The sequence below is a fragment of the Hyla sarda genome, chromosome 1 (genome assembly GCF_029499605.1).
Source record: "Hyla sarda isolate aHylSar1 chromosome 1, aHylSar1.hap1, whole genome shotgun sequence".
NCBI lineage: Eukaryota > Metazoa > Chordata > Amphibia > Anura > Hylidae > Hyla > Hyla sarda.
The window spans coordinates 89,404,001-89,426,422 of NC_079189.1; the positions used below are offsets into that span (position 1 = coordinate 89,404,001).

General features: G+C 42.4%; 1 protein-coding gene across 1 annotated transcript in view; it reads left to right on the top strand.

The window, feature by feature from the left end:
• Positions 1-937: 937 nt before the first annotated feature.
• The window catches only part of GABRB1 (gamma-aminobutyric acid type A receptor subunit beta1), a 664,745-nt gene continuing 643,260 nt past the window's right edge, over positions 938-22,422 (top strand). The window contains exons 1-3 of the mRNA XM_056557403.1: positions 938-1,574; positions 1,750-1,841; positions 2,017-2,084. Of these exons, the coding sequence (XP_056413378.1) occupies positions 1,492-1,574; positions 1,750-1,841; positions 2,017-2,084 (243 nt within the window). The 5' untranslated portion in view covers positions 938-1,491. The remainder of the gene's footprint in view (positions 1,575-1,749; positions 1,842-2,016; positions 2,085-22,422) is intronic.

Sequence of the window (22,422 nt, forward strand, 5' to 3'; positions counted from 1 at the left end):
CCCTCACCTGGTGTCCAAAGGAGCAGCTAACCCTGATACAGGTAAAGTGTACAGAACATGTACTACCTCCCTGTACTGTAGGGGGCACTACCAGATATCAGTCAGTGCATACGCTTCAGTAAGGCTAGGTTCAGACTACGGAATCTCCGGGCAGAAAATTTCCGCCCGGAGATTCCGAGTTCCGCCTGCGCCAACTGAATTAGTCGGCGCTAGGACCGCGCGGACACTGCAGTCTCCTATAGGCCGCTATGTGTTCCGCTAGGATTTCCGCCTGAAGAAAGAGCAACCCCTTTCTTCAGGCGGAAATTTTCTAGCGGATTTTTCATCCGGATTTTCCGCTTCACAAATTCCGAAGTGTGAATTTGTGAACGGAAAACCATTCCCTACACTATGCATTATAGTAAGCGGAATTTCTGCCGGAAATTTCAAAGCGAAAATTCCGGCGGAAATTCCGTAGTCTGAACCTAGCCTAATACAGGGGTTTTACCAGTAAAATGCCTATTCTGATTGGTCGGTTCTTCCGGCCATTGACACGTTTCACAGATCTGGACTGTCTGTAGCATTGTATGTTGAGTCTGGTTTCAACTTACAATGGTCGAGAAAAGACCATTGTATGTTGATACTATTGTATGTTGAGGCCATTGTAAGTTGAGGGATCACTGTACATATGTCTGTTTATCTACCTGTAGGTCTGACTATCTGCTCCCACTGTATTCTGCATGCAGCCACATGTGCCAACTCCTGTGACCTAATCCTGCAGGTAGATTGTAGGACAAGCAGAGGTGGCAGCGTCCTGTGCCCTGTCCTGGTGATGATGATGAGGAGGATGATGATGATGGTGGTGATGGTGATGAGCCCGCTCCTCGGTGTTAGGATCCCCCGTATCTAGGCCGGCTCTCCTGCATCCACATATCAGAGCAGAAGTAATTGGTTTGTTTTTTTTGTCTGCCCCCTCCCATAATCAGAGGAATCGTGATCAGGTAGAGGCTCCTCTCCCACCACCACTGCAGCTTCCCTGGGAATGGCTGCACGGTGCTCCGGGAAGGAGAGGCACAGCTGACAGCTCCCCGAGCCCCCACGTCTCCGGCGCCTCAGCCTGGATCTTGTAGCCCGCCAGATCTCAGTCACAGCCATGCTCCCCCGTCTCCCCCAGCCCCGGAGCTGAGCCTGCACCCACACGCCGCCGCCTCCACCCTCTCACCCTCCTCACCTGTGGACTAAGAGCAACATACAACTTTTAACCCTTTGGAGACTTGGACCTTATTCCCCATCCCATTTTTTTTTCTCAGTCTTTTATTTATTTATTTATTTATTTTTTTCCCCTCAGCAAACCAGTCCGTGTGGATGCTGCCTTCACTGCGCATGCACCGCCCTATTAGGAATTATCGCCTGGCTTCAGACTTTAGTTGCATTCGTTGAATCTTTTCTCATTAAACCAACGTTTTATTTTTTTTTATTTTTTATTTTTTTTATTTTTTAATCAACCCAGTAATGTGGACGCTGGAGAAGAGAGGAGGATATTTCAGGATTGTATCGTTCCCTGTTCTTATAGCCATGGTGTGCTGTGCTCAGAGGTGAGATGTGCTGCAGAGACATATGCAGATCAGTCATTGGGGTGCTGTGGATGTGCATTTGGGGTGAAGGGGATGTGGAGGGGGGGGGGGGAGGGGGTGGCTGCAGTATTGCTGGTGCTTGTAGTATATAGGTGCTGACTTCCATATCTATACTTCTTCTTCTTCTCCTTCATAGTGTAAATGAGCCCAGCAACATGTCATATGTGAAAGAGACTGTGGATAGATTGCTCAAAGGATATGACATCCGACTAAGGCCAGACTTTGGAGGTAATGACACTTATTCATGATCCTATACATGATCCTATTATAATGCACTGGTATGATCATACCCCTGATGAGAGCTGATGGTATAAAAAAAACAAAACATGTCATAGATGGCTCCGGAATTATTCTGCATATTGCTGCTATGATGACACGCCTGCCTTCTGCTTCTTCTCCACAGGCCCTCCTGTTGATGTGGGGATGAGGATAGCTGTAGCCAGCATAGATATGGTCTCTGAAGTCAACATGGTGAGTACATCCTCTGAATTAAACAAAGTGCGCAGGGAGGAATGGAGGAAGGAGCCTTGTGCTTACCCTGCAACTTTGTGTCAACTTAGTCTGTGACATCTTCACTTAGTCTGTGACTAATCCCACTGGAGATAGTGATTGCTAATGATATCTCTGGCTATTCACACTGATGTCCTGCATGTCTCCATCTGTGGGGAATGTGGCTGGGCTGCTCTATCAGCACCATGGACAGCACTAGGCTTTCTCTGCTAGCTGCTTGTCTGATTTATATAGGAAATGTTATTGGTCTATCAGTGGTTCCCGAGCGGGGTGCCTCCAGCTGTTGCAAAACTACAACTCCCAGCATGCCCGGACAGCCAACGGCTGTCCGGGCATGCTGGGAGTTGTAGTTTTGCACCAGCTGGAGGCACCCCGCTTGGGAAACACTGGTCTATCGATTGGGTGGACTGTTTTATATCATTCACATATTGTTGTGGTTTTGCTGAGCTGGCTGCAACTTGGGCCATTTGTTGAGCGTTCATAGCGTTCATACAATGAAGAGTGGCGACAGTAATGGTAGGCATTGAGCTGGATTAATACCTAATTAGTGTATTACTGTTTGTTTTTGTATCTCTCATGGTTCAAGTGTTGAGTTTTCTTGTCCAGAACTAAGACAAGTTTCATAGGTTGTAGATCAGAGGCCATGAACCTTTTCAAGGTCTTACAAATGTAACATGTGGTGTTGTACAGACTAAAAAGTCTACTGACTATTAGGCCAAGTCACATGGACCTTATCCTAGATCCGACTGCCAATGATATGGTTTGGAATCTACTGCCAAGTTTCCGTACTACTATGACATCCTTGGAGCTATTAGGGCACAGTAGTATTTACAGCTTCCATTGGATGGGAAGCCACATGTAGTGGGCCTTACTGGATGGGGAACACTACTCCATGTGATGTCAACATTGTACTTGATCCATCCAAAAATGTGTTTTGGTGAAAAAATTCATTATTTTCCAGCATGATTATTTGTTAATACCTAACAATTATACATAACACTGAAAAGGCTTATAAATGAGTGTCCACATTGTTATACATTGTTGCAACCTTTTGATAGCAGTACAAATTTTTTTCAATGACCCAGTAGTATATGTTTCTGCAAAAAAAAAAATATATGATTCTATTCTTGTTTGACTTTAAAGGAGTACTCTGGCGCGCACTTTTTTCCTTTTATCCCGTCCGGGCTGCAAAATAAAAGAAAACACACTTTCTCTGACCTGCCAACGAGCCCCCGGAGCTCCGCTACACTCCGGTACAGGTGTTCGGTCCCCAGGCTGTATTCTTCTTACTTCCTGTTAGCCCGGGACGTCACACGGAGCTTCAGCCTATCACCGGCCGCAGCGATGTCCCGCCTCGGCCGGTGATAGGCTGAAGCTCCGTGTGACGTGCTGGGCTAACAGGAAGTAAGAAGAATACAGCCCGGGGACCGAACACCTGTACCGGAGTGTACCGGAGCTCCAGGGGCTCGTTGGCAGGTAAGAGAAAGTGTGTTTTCTTTTATTTTGTAGCCCGGACGGGATAAAAGGAAAAAAGTGCGCGCCGGACTACTCCTTTAATCTGTTCACTTTTCTTGCCCAGATTTTGCCCGATTAAATATGCATTATAGATGTTATTTGTGGTGTTAGATAGAATACAATAGTTTTGGTGGTCCATCTGGATTTCAGCCGCCACCATCATGGCTCTTGGCTTACTTTTATTATTTTTTTTATGACAATGTGGCCTATCTTCTGTATTTATATATCCTGTTTATTTTTTCATTTATTTAATTTGTGGTTCAACACAGATAAACATAAGGTCAGGAACATGGGGAGAAAAAAAATCCAGGTTGGGAATAGGTATTAAATGGGAAAACAGTAAATTTAGCTGTAGTGACCAGTGTCGGGCAGCTGCTGCCAAGATAAATGAAATCATGGGGAGCATCAATAGGGGCATAGATGCCCATGACAAGGAAATCATTCTACCGCTGTACAAATCACTAGTCAGACCACACATAGAATACTGTGTACAGTACTGGGCACCAGTGTACAAGAAAGATATAGTGGAGCTGGAGAGGGTTCAAAACGGGCAACCAGAGTAATACGGGGAATGGGAGAACTACAGTACCCAGAAAGATTATCAGAATTAGGGTTATTTAGTTTAGAAAAAAGAAGGCTTAGGGGAGACCAAACAACTATGTATAAATCTATCAGCGGGCCGTACAGAGATCTCTCCCATGATCTATTTATACCCAGGACTGTATCTTTAACAAGGGGGCATCCTCTACATATAGAGAAAAGAAGGTTTCTACACCAGCATAGACAGAGGTTCTTTACTGTAAGAGCAGTGAGATTATGGAATGCACTGCCAAAGGAAGTATTCATGGTGAACTCAATAAAAGAGTTTAAATGGGGCCTGGGTGTATTTCTGGAGAGTAATAACATACGAGCTATGGATACTAGATTTATAGGGACAGAATGTTGATCCAGGGTTTTATTCTGATTGTCATATTGGAGTCTAGAAGGAAAATTTTCCTTCATTATAGGGCAATTGGCATCAGCCTCATCAGGTTTTTTTTCACCTTTGTCTGGATCAGCACAGTTGTGACACACGCTAGAGATACCGTATTTTTCGCCGTATAAGATGCACTTTTTCTTCCCCAAAACTGTGGGGGAAAAGTCGGTGCGTCTTATACGGCGAATACACCCCAATCGCGGCGGTCCCTGTGGCCAACAACGGCAGGGACCCGCGGCTAATACAGAACATCACCGATCGCGGTGATGCCCTGTATTAACCCTTCAGACACGGCGATCAAAGCTGACTGCCGCGTCTGAGGGGAAAGTGACACTAAGCCTCCAGCCTTCTTGGATCCGATGACACAAAGTTTGCACACCTAGATTTGGGGATTTTCTGCCATTCTTCCCTGCAGATGCTCTCAAGTTCTGCCAGATAGGGATCATCGATGGACAGCTGTTTTCAGGTCTCTCCAGAAATGTTTGGTTCCTAGTCGGGGCTCTGGCTAGGCCACTCAAGGACTTTGATAAAGTTGTCTCTAAGCCATCCCTGTGTTTCTTGGCTACATGCTTAGGCTAGTTGTCTTGTTGGATGGAAAACCTTAAGCCCAGTCTGAGGTCCAGAGCATTTTGGATTTAGTTTTCATTAAAACATTTTCTATACTTTGCTCCATTCAGCTTTACATCAACCCTGATCAGTCTCCCTGTACCACCTGCTTAAAAACACCCCCACAGCATGATGCTGCCACCACATGTTTCACTGCAGGGATGATATTGGGCAGGTGGTGAGCAGTGCCTGGTTTCCTCTAGACATTATGCTTAGAATTGAAGGTAAAAAAGTTACATTTTGGTCTATCAGACCAGAGAATCTTGCTGCTGTCTGAGAGTCTTTACGGTACATTTTTGAATACTCCAGGTGGGTTTTCATGTATCTTTTACTTAGGAAAGTTTGGTGAAGTGCTGCCTCGACCATCTGGAAGCTTTTTTCCATCTGCACACAGGATCTTTGTAATTCAGCCAGAATGACCATTAGGTTCCTGTCACCTCTGTTAGTTTGGTGAAATTGCCAGCTCTAGGAAGAGTCCTGTTTGTTCCAAACATCTTTCATGTAAGAATTATGGTGGCCACTGTGCTCTTGGGAACTTGGTGCAGCAGAAATACTTTTCAAACCCTTCTCCAGATCTGTGATTCCATACAATCCAATCTGTGAGCTTTACAGACAGTTCTTCCCCGCATTGGCCTAGTTTTTGCTCTAATATGCATTGGCAGCAATGAGACCTAAGTTAGACAGGGCTGTGTCTTTCCAAATCATGTCCAGTCAAATGAATGTGCCAAACAATAAGTGTCATAGTAAAAGGTCTGAATACTTATGTTCATGAGAAAGTGTGTAATTTAAATTCTTATTATGGGGTATTGAGTGCAGATTGATTAAGGAAAATACTTGTGTTTTTTTTTTTTGTTTTTTTTTTTTTAGCACAAGACCATACAACATACCTGAGTGTGAAAAAGTGAAAGGGTCTGAAAACTTTCATTACATATTGTAAAACAAAAATAGAGAAAAAGAAACACAGCCGCACATCCACAATTCATATTTTGAACTACTTGCTTCCCAGCAAAAACTAACAGGTTGTTATTATACATTTTGATCAAAAAGTACAAGCCCACTCGCCATGTCAAGGCCATCAATTCAGAGTGGGTACCTAACCTAAACACTGGCGTAGCGCTGGGCAGTGACCACTGCCTCCGTGACACTAAGCTCACAGGGGGAACGACCCTGTGGCCAGGCAGCCCCAGTGCTGTTTGACCAAGCCCCCAGCTCCGGTCCACACCACCCCACAGACAAACCATCAGAGTAACAATGGCTACCACAGAGCACCACACCAGTGTGAACACCTATCATTAGCCCCCCTGGTAGAGGGCAGGGAGAATGCTAGGAGGAAACCCACATGCAGTCTCCTGCTAATTAAAATGCCCCGGTCAAATGGATTAAGTGCTCACTATGAAAAAGGAGACAGACTACAGATGTTAAACAAATATAGAGAAACAGAAACATAGTTGCACATCCACAAGGTGGATGGCAGGGAGCACATGGTAAGTGTTTACATTGGTGTGGTGCTCTGTGGCAGCCATTGTTGCCGTGGTGCTTTGTCTGTGGGGTGGTGTGGCCCGGAGCAAGGGGCTTAGTCGGGCAACAGTGGGGCTTCCTGGCCACTGGGTCATTCCCCCTGTGGGCTTGGCATCACGGAGGCAGTGGTCGCCGCCTGGCGCTACCCAATGTGACCTAGGTGACCTTAACGTGGCAAGTGGGTGTCAGAACCTATAGGGTTAAAAGGTTCTGACAGGTTCTTTGTTGTTTTTTGTTGATGGGTTACGCCGGGCTGTCTGACTGGTCAGCTGACGTTGATTGGAGCACCTCTTCTGGCTCCATATAAGCTGGCAGTCTACTCCCAGTCAGTGCTTGCTATAGAGCTCAGTTTTTACTCTAGCTAGCTGTCTTCTGTATTTATAATATCCGGCTTTTTGAACCTTTTGGTTCCTCTCTCTGACTATTCTCTCTGGTATTAGCAATTTTGTAGTGTGAGATCTCCTGGCTTCAGACACGGATATGGACATTGGACTTATTGTGTGAGTGTTTAGTCTTTCTTTGTTAGTGTGTCTGTATCTACTGTTCCCTGACTTGAGTCTGTGTTATTGTAGTTTATTATTTTGACAAATACTCCCCTCACGTAAATAGGAAGGGACTGTCTTTGTGGTTATGGAGCTTTCTTTAAGGGCAGGTACGTAAGTAGGCAGGGACATTATAGCAAGCCCATATACCTGCAATTGCTCTGTTCATGCATTATGGAAGCAATGTCTGCTTTGGTGGAGCAAATTCAGGGCTTGACTCAGTTGGTCCATCATTTAGCAGAGGAGGTACAGCAGAAATGGTCTTCTCAGTCTCTGTCAGTATTAGTTCAGACCTTGACTCAGAGACTGCAAGATCAGGAGCACTTAGTTCAGAGTTTTCTACCAAGAATTCAGGAGCTGGAGTCTGCCTGAACTCAGGTGTCATCTGTTCCTGCTTCCGCTCCTGTGGAGCCACAAGTTAGTATCCCTGACCGATTTTCGGGTAATCGCAAAAGGTTCAAAACCTTTTGTGAGAGCTGCAAATTGTACTTCCGGTTAAGGCCTTACACATCTGGTACTGAGGCCCAAAGAGTGGGTATCATTATGTCACTTTTGCAAGGGGGTCCCCAGGAATGGGTATTTTTCCTTGGCCCCGATGCTCCGGAGTTGCCAGATTGGGTCTTTTTTACGCTGAATCGGACCGTGCTGCATATCCCGAGAGTCAATTTGTACATTAAAGCAAGGTCGCAGACCAGTTGAAGAGTACAGTGCAGATTTTAGAAAGTGGTGTGTGGCCTCCAACTGGAATGCTCCAGCCTTGATTTGTCCGTTAAGAATAGGGTTATCTGACACCTTAAAGGACATGCTTGTTACATATCCCTCTCCTGACACCCTTGACCAAGCCATTACTCTAGCTTTACATTTGGATAGACGTTTGCGAGAACACAAACGGGAGTGTTCTTCATCCTCTGTCTCTCCTGTCCTGCTTGATTCCTCTCCTGTTTCCAAATCTATCCCTGAGGCTGAACCTATACAGATAGGGTCCATATGTACCACGGAAGAAGTAAGAGGTTTCGTCAACTCTATGGCCTGTGTTTCTACTGTGGAGAGGACACTCATTTCATCGTCTCCTGTGTCAAGTGTCAGCATCCAAGTGGCAATCGGGGTGGCCACTAGGTATAGGTATGTCATGCCTCCCAGAGAGCTACGCCTGGCAGAGTTCTTCTGAGGGGCATTTTTCGCTACTAATGTACAATCTGATTTTACTTCTAAGAGTATTATGAAGCCTGTTTTGCATCAGCCTCTGGTAAAATTGGCATCTTGTGACATCATTGGCAATAAGAGTCTGAAGAGCGCTCCAGTTGATTTGCCATCAGAGGGTAGTAATGAGGATCTGGAGTATTACTGTGAGGACACCAATAAGTGGTGTGATTTGGAGGATGAGGTTACAGATGAAGACATTGATGGTCCATCTGTATCCAAGTCAAGACGTCTTTACTCTCAGGTTGTGAAGGGTCTGGTGGCCCCTCCTAAAAGGGGGGTATGTCAGAACCTATAGGGTTAAAAGGTTCTGACAGGTTCTTTGTTGTTTTTTGTTTCTGGGTTACGCCCGGCTGTCTGACTGGTCAGCTGACCTTGATTGGAGCACCTGTGCTGGCTCCATATATTTTGGCAGTCTACTTCTAGTCAGTGTTTACTATAGAGCTCAGTTTGTACTCTAGCTAGCTTTCTTCTGTATTTGTTATATCTGGCTTTTTGAACCTTTGGCTCCTCTCTCTGACTATTCTCTCTGGTATTAGCGATTTTGTACTGTGACATCTCCTGGCTTCAGACGTGGATAGTTGACATTGGACTTATTGTGTGAGTGTTTAGTCTTTCTTTGTTAGTGTGTCTGTATCTACTGTTCCCTGACTTGAGTCTGTGTTATTGTAGTTTATTATTTTGACAAATACGCCCCTCACGTATATAGGAAGGGACTGTCTTTGTGGTTTTGGACCTGTCGTTTAGGGCAGGTACGTAAGGGGAGTGGGCAAGTGTAGTGTGCACCCCTCCCCTGCCTATTCCTGACAGTGGTCTTGTGCTATTTGATCAAAATGTATACGAAGAACCTGTTAGTTTTTGAAATTATGTTGAGAAGCAAGTAGATCAAAATACAAATTGTGGATGTGCGTCTATGTTTCTCTATTTTTGTTTTACATTTTATTATATATTGTAACTTTTACAATTTGTCATGTTGCAATTTAATATAATCTCCCATCATAGGATAAGCAAAAAATTATTAAGTGTTTTGATTTTCTTACAAAATGGGCCTCTGATTAAGGATGGCAGACACTTTTGTGAAGGTGTTGATTGGATGGATATGTTTTGTTTATATTTTTTTATGTTTATGTAATATGTGAATACTAATAATGAATTGTGGGCATATGATGGGTTTAGAGACAAGGTGGATGCATCTGTAATATTATATCAGTTTATTTGAAGAAAACAGATTGCTGCACTTGTTTTTTTCTTCTCCTATTTTGTTCCTGAAGCTAGAATAGTTAATCTTGAATCAGTAACAAGAGGTAAAGTTTCTTCTGAAGATTTAAACATTTTAAGTGTAGCCCAAGGCAAATGACAAAAAATTCAAGTCTACCCTGTCTTTGGGAGCTTTGCTGTTCCTGACATCATTATGGAGAGCCCTCTTCAAGGCCACAAAACCTGAGCCACCTTAAAAGTTCCCCAACTGCTAGTATATATGACCATATAAATTGAAGATACATAAAGAAGAAGTGACTGACACCTAGGTAGGAAAAGGTTTATTATAAATTTTAGATTACAGAAATGTTTTAAGCATAATTCTGCTATGGGGTCTATTCACACGTACAGTATCATGTGCATATTTGATTCGCAGGATTTGATGTGCAGGATTTTATGCTGCAGATTTCAATGTAAATAAAATGACTAAACACAGCTTCTCCACAAATCCTGCACATCAAATCTGCTCAGGATACTGTACGTGTGAATAGACCCTTAAAAGAAACGTAGATGATTTGGTAAATCAGTTTAAAATAAAAATATTTTCTTCTTTGCTATTTTTACCAGTCTTTCTCTTTTAAATACCCCCTCACTTCCTTAAACTAACATAAACAAGCACACCCATATTGAGCCCCTAAATTTGAAAACTACAAAGTATTGACAAATAATGGGATGTGGTTCCTAAGCAACGAATCACATTTCAAATGCCATATGTTTTTGTAGAAAAGGATTTAATAGAAAGTGCTTTTCTGCAGAGCCCAATCCTTCCACAGCATTCTCACTTCCTACTTCATCTTGTATCTTATATTACTTTAAAAATGGATATGGATAGTATTGGTAAAGTAGAAAAAGAGACCTTCTTATTTTTTATTGATCTGTTGTCAATTGATTAACCCCTTAAGGACGTAGCCCTTTTACACCTTAAGGACTGAGCCCTTTTTCGCATTTCTGTCACTTTACGAATTAATAACGCTAAAACGATTTTACCGAATATTCGGATTCTGAGATAGTTTTTTTTCGTGACATATTCTACTTTATTTCGGTGGTAAATTTTCGGCGTTACTTAATTTAGCATTTTTCTAACTTTTGAAGCTCTCTACTTGTAGGGAAAATGGATATTCACAAAAAATTTAATTTTTATTCACAAATACAATATGTCCACTTTATGTTGGCATCATAAAATGGACATATTTTTGCTTTTTGAAAAAATTTGAGGGCTTCAAAGTAGAGCAGCAATTTTCAAAAAATTCATGAAAATTGCTAAATCTGAAGGGACAGATGTTACAGAACAACAACTCCCAGCATGCCTGGGCAGTCCAGGCATGCTGAGAGTTGTAGTTTGGCAACATCTGGAGGGCTACCATTTGGGCACCACTGTAACAGTGGTCTCCAAACTGTGACCCTCCAGATGTTGCAAAACTACAACTCCCAGCATACCCAGACAGCCTTTGGCTGTATGGGCATGCTGGGAGTTGCAGTTTGGACTTCCTAGTGGTTGCCACAGTAAAGATCCTTTTACTTTCACTTTCAATTCCCCCCACTCCCCCCCCCCCCCACCGTCAATTCCCTACCTGATCCAGTATCCAGCAGTCTCCAGCGAAGATCCCGGGTCCCCAGGCATCTTCTCCTGCAGGTACGGCCTCCATCTTCTTCCCACGATCCCCTCGACATCCAGGGGCGGGCAGAACAGGGTCTCAGGACCACCCTGGGCGATGTGCCGGGGTGCAATTTCAGCAGGCATCCCGATCCGGTCCCCAACCGGCTAGCACCGGGGACCGGAATTCCCACGGGCGTATCCATACGCCCTGCGTCCTTAAGGACTCGGGATGCAGGGCATATGGATACGCCCTGCGTCCTGAAGAGGTTAATATAAGTTGATATTGTTTTTTATGCCTTTTTGGTAAAAATAGAAATGAGATGCACTCAATATAAGAATATTGTGTACCTTCTCTAAAGGTATATTCAGTCCAGTGTGTATTTCTGTAGACAATAACATTGTCATTTAATGGTGCCAATCCTAATAACAACAGCTTGGAATAAGTGACATGATGATATTCTGCTGCATGTAAAAGAGTGGCAGGAACCCCTTTTGCATGCATGTAATGTAGAGTGTCAGGTATAAGAGAAAACAGTTCACCTGTCTTTAGGGAAGATATCTTTATAATGCACAGATCCTGTTTCCAAAAGTGTAGTTATGATGCACTGTAACATTTTTTGTTCCAGCATATTAGTTGCAAAAATGTAAATGTTACTTAATTTAAAATCCACAAAAAACAAATAGGCCAAAACCAGTTGATTTCTGGTGCCTCTGCCCTCTTAGTCATGGCCAGTCATGACTGCACCACAAACATTGGAAGAAATATAGGTGACAGGCTCGCTTTTGGCCCCTAACTATATAGCTATATAGGGACAGACACCAGAATTCACCTAAACACAAAATGATAAATGTAACAAAAAGAAAGAAGAAAAATATAGTTGCAAGCAGCAATACAGGTGGCCAAGCTGCACCACCAGGGTATAACACATGATTGCTTTGACCCCTTATGGTGGAGAAGGTGATCGTAGACATGGGTGCTAATTTTCAAATTTTTCTGACCAGTTATTTAAGAGAAAAGTATGCTTGTAATATATTATGTTATCCAATATGGCAGCCAAACCATGTGATCAAATGTAGTACAGAAAGTGATCACGAACATGTGTGCTAATTTTCACATTGTTTTGACTTAAAATTTCAGAGAAAACTATGCATGCACAATATTGCACTATCAAATATGGCCACCAAATCTGGGGAACAATTGTGGGACAGAAAGTGATGAGGAATATGTGTGCTAATTTTTGAACAGTTCTGACCAGTAATTTTAGAGAAAACGATGTTTGCAGAATATTGCATAAATCAATATGGCCGCCAAATCTGATGATCAACTGGGGTCAGGGCCGCCATCATCATACAGTCAGTCAAATCAGTCGCAGATCACACACTGCAGCGGCTGCACTGCTGCTGCACAGCACGTACCTCCGCTCCGGGCCGGCAGTTACTGTCTCTTTAAATCTGCAGCAGTGGTCGCCGGGAGGTACGTCCGCTGCGCTCTGCACGCTGACGCCGGCCCTGACGTCACGTGACCGCAGAAGCGCTGTGGAGGAGTCCGGAAGAGGAGGCTAGAGCAGCAGGCCAGTGTGTGGAGCAGCGCAAAGGAAGAGCCTGCCCTTAGGAGGACGGCGGGTCGCACGGAGCAGAGGGTATTAAGTAAAAGTAAAAAGGGAGAAAAAAAATTATGACTGGAGCTGGGGCAGAACCATGTGGTGGGGCCTACATTCTGGGGGCAAAGACTGAGGCCTACAACTATATGGGGGCAACAGTTAGCAGCAGAGAGGGGCCTGCAACAACTATATGGGGGCAAGTTGTCTCCATATAATTTTTGTAGGCCTTTTTAGCTAATAGCTGCCCCCTCATATAGTTGTAGGCCCCTTTGAGAGGGGCCTACAACAACTATATGGGGGCAACTTAAACATGGGGGCCTACCCAAACAATATGGGGCCCCCCATAAAGTTTTGGTAGGTCCCTCTTCTAATAGCTGCCCCCATAAAGTTTAGGTAGGCCCCTCTGTTAATATGGGGGCAACTATTAAAGGAATACTCTTGTACCAACAATTCCTCATCCGTTGTGCCCGGGCTGGAAAAAAAATTTAAATAAACTTTCACTCACCTTCCTCCGTTCCCCCGGAGCGCTGCTACAGCTGATCCGTCCTCTGGTTCTGTCTTCCTCCTGTGCACAGATCATCACACGGCGCTCAACCTATCACCGGCCGAGGTGGGACATCGCTGAGGCCAGTGATAGGCTGAGCGCCGTGTGACAATCCATGCACAGGAAGAAGATGGGACTGGAGGACCGATCAGCTGTAGCAGCAAGGGGGGAGAGGTGGGGTGGGGCCCAGGCCTTGAGCTGTGTAAGGGGCCCCAAAATTTCTGATGGCAGCCCTGACTGTGGTACAGAAAGTGAGTTATCTAACATTGTGCAAAGAAATATAACTTTTTAGATTAACAGTGTACATATTACACACATTTAATAATATTGCATGGAATAATTAATGCTATCTAAATGTTATTAGTGTGCGGTGGCAATATTGATTATGCAAATAAACCAGCTTTAACAACCTTGGTACAGGAGGTAACCATGAACATGTGTACCAAATTATATATTATTCTAACAAACGGTTTTAGAAAAGATGTTTTTATAATATTGCGCAATTCAACATGGTGGCTATACCATGTGATCAATAGACTTGTAATTAACAAGTCATAATTGTGATCACAATGAGGGACATTTATCAATGTTTGCTTATGTATACTTTTTTTTAGTAATTTTTTCCTTACTTTTTTTTTTGCTTATGTGTGACTTATTTATCAACTGGTTTCAGCCTGTTGATAATTTTCTTTCACGTAAGCAATTTTTTCTTTTTTACTTTGGTAGTCGCTTTTTCTGCTCCATGTTTGAGCTGGAGTAAATTTAGTAAATTTTTAACGCTGTTGCGACTTTTTTTTGCGCAGTTGCGACTGTCGCAGTTAATAAATACCTGACTACCCGTAGTCCATTTTACATTTTTTACTACGTAGTTAATTTTTGGAAAACTTGCTTTTCTCGCTTTCCAGTCAAAATGTCGCATGAAAAATCGCGTAGTCGCAGTTGCGACAATTTTGCGACAATTATAGTAAAGAAAACCTGACTAAAGCCGTTGATAAATGTCCATAAATGTAACCAAATGCAACAAATTTTAAATCTGTATCTTTAGCGATGGGGGAAATGCAGAGTTTTTAATATTGTGGAAAAGCATGCCAGACAAACCAATATGGGTGTCTGACCATGGGACCTATGACCTTTATGTTACAACAGATTATGCACAGTACTGGGCTCTACCTTTGGGTAAAATTTCATGAGTTTTGAAGTAACACTGAGGCAATTACAGGCATATTACAAAAAGCCCCAGAGAAATTATAGTAATAATTGTTGATATTTACATTATTCAATTTGGCCGCTTAACCATATGGTTGAATGACGTCAAACAAACATATATGAGTGTAACCATACATGGCTATTTGTACATCTGTGTCTTTAATGCTTTCAGAAAGACATGTCTTTGCATATAGCACTGAATAGTGTCACCTAAAACAAGATGGCTGCCTGCTCATGTGACCTATGAACTTTATGTTAAAAATATTTTAAGCACAATAAATTATTCTACCATTGTGCTAAGAAACATACGTTTTTAATTAACAGTGTACATATTACACACATTTTTCTAACCCCTTGGGGACGGAGCCCATTATAACCCTAAGGATAGGAGCATTTTTTGCAATTCTGACCACTGTCACTTTAATCATTAATAACTCTGGGATGCTTTTACTTTTCATTCTGATTCCGAGATTGTTTTTTTGTGACATATTCTACTGGTAAATTTTTGTCAAGACTTGCATAATTTCTTGGTGAAAAATTCAAAAATTTTATGAAAAAATTTTGCATTTTTCTAACTTTGAAGCTCTCTGCTTGTAAGGAAAATAGACATTCCAAATAAATTATATATTGATTTACATATACAATATGTCTACTTTATGTTTGCATCATAAAGTTGACAAGTTTTTACTTTTGGAAGACATCAGAGGGCTTCAAAGTATAGCAGCAATTTTCTAATTTTTCTCAAAATGTTCAAAATCGGAATTTTTCACGGACCAGTTCAGTTTTGAAGTGGATTTGAAGGGCCTTTATATTAGAAATACCCCATAAATTACCCTATTATATAAACCGCACCCTCAAAGTATTCAAAATTACATTCAGAAAGTTTGTTAACCCTTTAGGTGTTTCACAGGAATAGCAGCAAAGTGAAGGAGAAAATTCAAAATCTTCATTTTTTACACCCGCATGTTCTTGTAGACCCAGTTTTAGAATTTTTACAAGGGGTAATAGGTGAAAAAGCCCTCGAAAATTTGTAACCCAATTTCATTTGAGTAAGGAAATACCTCATATATGTATGTGAAGTGCTCGGCGAGCGCAGTTGAGGGGTCAGAAGGAAATGAGCGACAATGGGATTTTGGAGAGGGAGTTTTTCTGAAATGGTTTTTGGGGGGCATGTCACATTTAGAAAGCCCCTATGCTGCCAGAACAGGAAAAAAAAAAAAAAAATATATAAACTTGGCATACTATTTTGGAAACCACACCCCTCAAGGCCCTAACAAGGGGTCCAGTGAGCCTTAACACCCCACAGGTGTTTGACGACTTTTCATTAAAGTCGGATGTGTAAATGAAAAAATAAAATTTGGTGCCAGAACAGCAAAACAAAAACACATGGCATACTATTTTGGAAACTAAACCTCTCAAGGAATGTCACAAGGGGTAAAGTGAGCCTTAACACCTCACAGGTGATTGACAAACTTTCGTTAAAGTGGGACGTGAAAATGAAAAATTTTATTTTTAACACTAAAATGCTGGTGTTACCCCAAACTTTTCATTTTCACAAGGAGTAATAGGAGAAAATGTCCTCCAAAGTGTGTAACCCCATTTCTCTCGAGTAAGAAAATACCTCATATGTGGATGTAAAGTGATCTGCAGGTGCACTAGAGGTCTCAGAAGGGAAGGAGCGACATTGGGCTTTTGGAGAGCAAATTTTGCTGAAATTGTTTTTGGGGGCATGTCGCATTTAGGAAGCCCCCATGATGCCAGAACAGTAAAAAAAAAAAAACTACATGGCATACTATTTTGGAAACTACACCCCTCACAGAATGTAATAAGGGGTGCAGTGAGCATTTACACCCCACTGGCATTTGACAGATCTTTGGAATACTGGGCTGTGCAAATGAAAAATTACATTGTTCAAAAAATCAGACACCTGTGGGGTATAAATGCTCACTGCACCCCTTGTTACATTCCGTGAGGGGTGTAGTTTCCAAAATGGGGTCACATGTGGAGGGGGTCCACTGTTCTTGCACTATGAGGGCTTTGTAAGCACACAAAGCCTTCAATTCCAGCCTAATTCTCTCTCAAAAAAGCCTAATGGCACCCCTCCTCTTCTGTGCAGTGTAGTTCGCCTGCAGAGCACTTTACATCCACATATGGGGAATTTATATACTCAGAAGAAATGGAGTTACAAATTTTGGAGGACATTTTTCCTATTACCACTTGTGAAAATGAAAACATTGGAGTAACATCAGCATTTCAGGGGAAAAAAACAAATTTAAAATTTTTATGTCCAAATTTAACGAAAATTTGTCAAAGACCTGTGGGTTTTTAAGGCTCACTATACCCCTTGTTACGTTCCGTGAGGGGTGTAGTTTCCAAAATGGGGTCATATGTGGGTGTTTTTTTTTTTTGCGTTCATGTCATAACCGCTGTAACGATCAGCCACCCCTGTGCAAATCACTAATTTAGGCCTCAAATGTACATGGCACTCTCTCACTCCTGCGCCATGTAGTTCGTCCGAAGAGCATTTTATGTACACATATGGGGTATTTCCGTACTCGGAAGAAATTGCGTTAGATATTTTGGGGTCTTTTTCTCCTTTTACCTCTTGTGAAAATGAAAAGTATGGGGCAACACCAGCATGTTAGTGTAAAAATGTAAACCACTGAGTTAGAAAACAGACTCTAGCTCAATGTTTCCCAACCAGTGTGCCTACAGCTGTAGAAAAACTACAATTACCAGCATCCCCAGACAGTCAGGGATGCTGGGCGTGTAGTTCTGCAATATCTGGCCCTTCAGATGTTGCAGAACTACAACTCCCAGCATGCCTGGACAGTCTGGGCATGCTAGGAGTTGTAGTTATGCAACAACTGGGAAAGAACAGTTTGGAGACCGCTAAGTAGTGGTCTCCAAACTGTAGCCCTCCAGATGTTGCAAAACTACAACTCCAAGCATTCCCAGACTGTCCAGGCATGCTGGGAGTTGTAGTTCTGCAACATCTTGAGGGCTACAGTTTGGAGACCACCTCGCCGCCCGTGTTCCCCCCCCCGCTTTGCCCCGATTTCGATCGGTGGGCAGAGCGGGGGAAATGAACTTTGAATATCCCCATAGGAACTGCACAGCTCCTGGGACGTGAGTCATCAGAGAGCAGTTAGACAGAAAATAACAACTCAACTTCAGAAGCTAATAACTATTGGAAGGATTAAGATTTTTTTATAGAAGTCATTTACAAATCTGTTTAACTTTCCGGAGCCAGTTGATATACAAAAAAAAGTTTTGGCCTGGAATACCCCTTTAATTTCAGGTTTGCATTCTGTTCATGAAACAGGAAGCTTAGGATGAACAATGCTGCTGACTCACAATGTTATATAGGATACAATGTTACAGTGAATCTGGGGCTTTTGTTTAAATTCCTAACTATGTATCATTCTTTCCTGCATTTCTTGAATTCCGTTCATTAATTATTAACCTCAGAATGAGCAGTGCATGTGTTATAAGTCACTGACACATGGAGGAATATTATTGCACATGCACATAATGCAAATAAAGCTGTGATTATATCTATATACATGATATAATGTTATTTAAGTTTAGAAATAAAAATTTATCTTTTAGTCAGCAGAAAAAAATGTATTATTCTTAAAGTATAAAACAACATGGGCCTCATCTCCGTATGTGAAAGGATATAAGAATTATTAGTACAAGACTAAAAGACATCAATAATGTAACTTTTCTTGACAGGGTAAGGCGTAAGAGCTGTAAAAACCTATACAAAGTGCTTAATGTTTTATAACTAGACATGAGCGAATTTTTGAAAAATTTTATTCGGCGGATTCGCCGAATTAAAAAAAATATATAGTTTTGATCCAAATAAATGCATGGCAAATCAATATAATAGTGTGTGTGTGTGTGTGTGTGTGTTTCTGTTTTTCACTTTTTTCACTTTTTTTTGTAAATATTTTTTAGGTAGCACTACTACTCCCAGCATGGAACAGACTGTTCCATAATGGGAGTAGTAGTACCTGTACTAATATTCAGATCGCCCCGGGGTCTGACACCCTTTGCTATCCTCCTATTTAATGTATAGATGCAGATGATAGGACCAGAGAAGAGCGGCCGTGCTGTGCCCCATATCTATGCATTATACAGGACGATCGCAGTGGGTGTCAGCAGTTACACCCGCTGTGATCTTTCTTTTACTGCAGGTACTACTGCTCCCAACATGGAGCACACTCAGCTCCATGCTGGGAGCTGTAGTACCTGCATTAATTAAGTCAAATTGCAGCGATCTGCCTATTAATGCAGGTACTACAGCTCCCAGCATGGAGCTGATTGTGCTCCATGTTGGGAGCAGTAGTACCTCCAGTTGAAGCGCAGCTGTCACGGATTTTAACCCCCCATAAACTAGCCCCAGGATGATAAAGTTGTTAGAAATTACAGTTCAAGCATACCTTTTGCCGATTTATAGCAGCTTTAATCAGGCTAAAAAAAGCTTTATATGAAAGCCAGCATGTAGGCCCCTTATTTTTATATATGGGTGGACAGTTTTCTACTGTAAAAGAATAAACAGTATCCGTTCTCCTGTGCACAACGATGATGCAATGCGGGCAGTCAGCTCTCACAGCAAGCATTCGCTCCCCATGGGCGGCATAATGCAGTAGTGGAATGAGCTGGCCATCCACATCGCATCACCGCTGTGCACCACAGAAGAATGGGCGGCAGGCTCATTCCCCTACGCATAGGGCCTTAGGGACTGAGCGCTTTCTGTGGCCACCTGCATCACATCACTGCCGGGCACAGGAGCACAGGCACTGTTTATGCGCTACCCGCATATAAGAAGAATAAGGGGCCTATATGCTGGGATCTGTGTGTTAATCACACAGCAGTCCCAGCGCTGACATACAGGGGATATCCGACTGTTGCTGACTTTAATAAAAAGCATTTTTTTAACCTGATTAAAGCTGACAGAAAGCAGCAAAAGGTATGCTTGAACTGTAATTTTAACAACTTTGTCATCCTAGGGCTAGTTTATGGGGGTTAAAATCCGTGACAGTTGTGCTTTAAGGAAAGATCGCCGGGGTGTCACTTCTAACACCCGTTGCGATCCTCCTGTATAATGCATAGATGCGGGCGGCTCTTCTATGGTCCCCTGCACTGATGTATTTATACACCGATTCATATTTCCTGCAGAGAGCTGTGATTGGCCGGATGGTTCCAGCCAATCACAACACTCTATGGGAAATATGTGTGGGTGTATATATACGTCAGTGCAGGGGACCATAGAACAGCTATACATTATACAGGAGGATCGCAACAGGTGTCAGAAGTTATACTCGGAGCAATCTTTCCTTAAAGCACAACTGTCACGGATTTTAACTTTCTAGCAGCTTTAATCAGGTTAAAAAAAAATGTTTTTTTAATAAAGTCAGCAACAGCCGGACATCCCCTGTATGTCAGCGCTGGGACTGCTGTGTGATTGACACACAGGTCCCAGTGCATAGGCCCCTTATTCTTCTTCTATGCGGGTGACGCATAAACAGTGCCCGGGCTCCTGTGCCCAGCAGTGATGCGATGCAGGCGGCCACAGAAAGCGCTTGGTCCCTAAGGCCCTATGCATAGGGGAATGAGCCTGCCGCCCATTCTCCTGTCTTCCTAGAGTGCACAGCGGTGATGCGATGTGTGCGGCCAGCTCATTCCGCTACTGCATTATGCCGCCCATGGGGAGCGAATGCTTGCTGTGAGAGCTGGTCGCCCGCATCGCATCACCGTTGTGCACAGGAAAACGGACACTGTTTATTCTTTTACAGTAGAAAACTCACCACCCATATATAAGAATACGGGGCCTATGCGCTGGGGCCTGTGTGTCAATTGTGGGACTGTTGCTGACTTTCCTAAAAAGCATTTTTTAACCTGATTAAAGCTGCTAGAAAGCAGCAAAAGGTATGCGTGAACTGTAATTTCTAACAACTTTGTCATCCTGGGGCTAGTTTATGGGGGTTAAAATCCATGACAGTTGTGCTTTTAACTGCAGATACTACTGCTCCCAACATGGAGCACACTCAGCTCCATGCTGGGAGCTGTAGTACCTGCATTAATTGACAGATCGCAACAGGTGTCAGAAGTGACACTCGCTGCAATCTGTCTATTAATGCAGGTACTACAACTCCCAGCATGGAGCTGAGTGTGCTCCATGTTGAGAGCAGTAGTACCTACAGTTAAGGACAGATCACAGCGGATGTCACTCCTGACACCCACTGTGATCCTCTTGTATAATGTATAGATGTGGGACATATATATATATATATATATATATATATATATGTACACCTATTATTCGTATTTCCCACAGAGAGTTGTGATTGGCTGGAACCATTTGGCCAATAAAAGCTCCCTGGAGGAAATATGAATCTGTCATGTGCAGAACTTGACATCGCAGAACATAGTTCAAGATTGATCGCGCAGAAGAAAGGCAGGCTGCCTCATCTATACATTATACAGGAGGATCGCAGCTGGTGTCAGACCCCCAGGTGATCTGTCTATTAGTACACGTACTACTGCTCCCATCATGGAACAGTCTGTTCCATGCTGGGACTAGTAGTACTACATAAAAAATGAAAAAAATAAAATAAAATAAAGTGGAAAAGCCCCCACAATTTATTGAACACATTTTTACATTTTTATTATTGTCGGTTACATTTTTAGGTCCCTGCTGCCCACCTAAATTGGTCCCTGTTTAAAAATTTATTAAAATGTTGTTCTAAAAAATAAAAATGTTCTTACAGTTTTTTACTGCAAAAACTCAGTGGAATCTTTGCCTTAGAGTACTAACAAAATGTAGTGAATGAAGAAATTATTTCGAATCGAGTGGAAATTGGGATTCGGTCAGAATAAAATTTTTCATGAATTTCGGAATCAATTTGCATTCGTCCAATTTGATTTGCTCATCTCTATTTATAACATAAAAGATTCTTTGTTCTAAAATGTAAGACATAGGTAGGTAGACAGACAGGTATCTAGAAATATTGAGACATATGAAATGTATTGATAGATTCTATAATGTCTGATCTGTTGAGCTGTACCTGATCTTATCACAGACTAAATGTATCCCAAGGTTTTATGACAAACTGCAACATTTAAGAAGTCAGGCCATGATAAACGGGCAGCCAGTCTCTATGACATAACATAAATTACGAGACAATAAAACTCTTGCTCTTCTAATTGTCTATGTGTTAACTCTGAAACAATTTACTTTTTGAAAGCAGTATTTACACATGGGGATATACTGTATATACTGGTTTGTGGATTTTTTCTGTCAATTTCTTTAATTTCAAAAAGAATCGGAGTTGGTGTGGGGGGTGGGGGGGTGGGGGGAATTATAGTTAAATTGAGGGAGAGGCTGTATCCAAGCAGCAAAGCCAGGTTATGGCACATAATCCCTTAACCCATTGTGGTGGAGAAGGTAATTGTGGAGAAGTGTGCTAATTTTTACATTGTTCTGACCAGCAATTATAAAGAAAACTATGTTTGCAGAATATTGCACAAGCCAATATGGCTTCCAAATCTTGTGATCATGTGTGGTACAAAAAGTGATCGCGAATATGTGTGCTAATTATCACATTTTTCTGACCAGTGGTTTTTGAAAATACTGTGTTTGCAAAATATTGCACAATTCAAAAGGGCTGCCAAACCAGGTCATCATTTGTGGTACAGAAAGTGATCAAAAACATTTGTGCTAAGTTT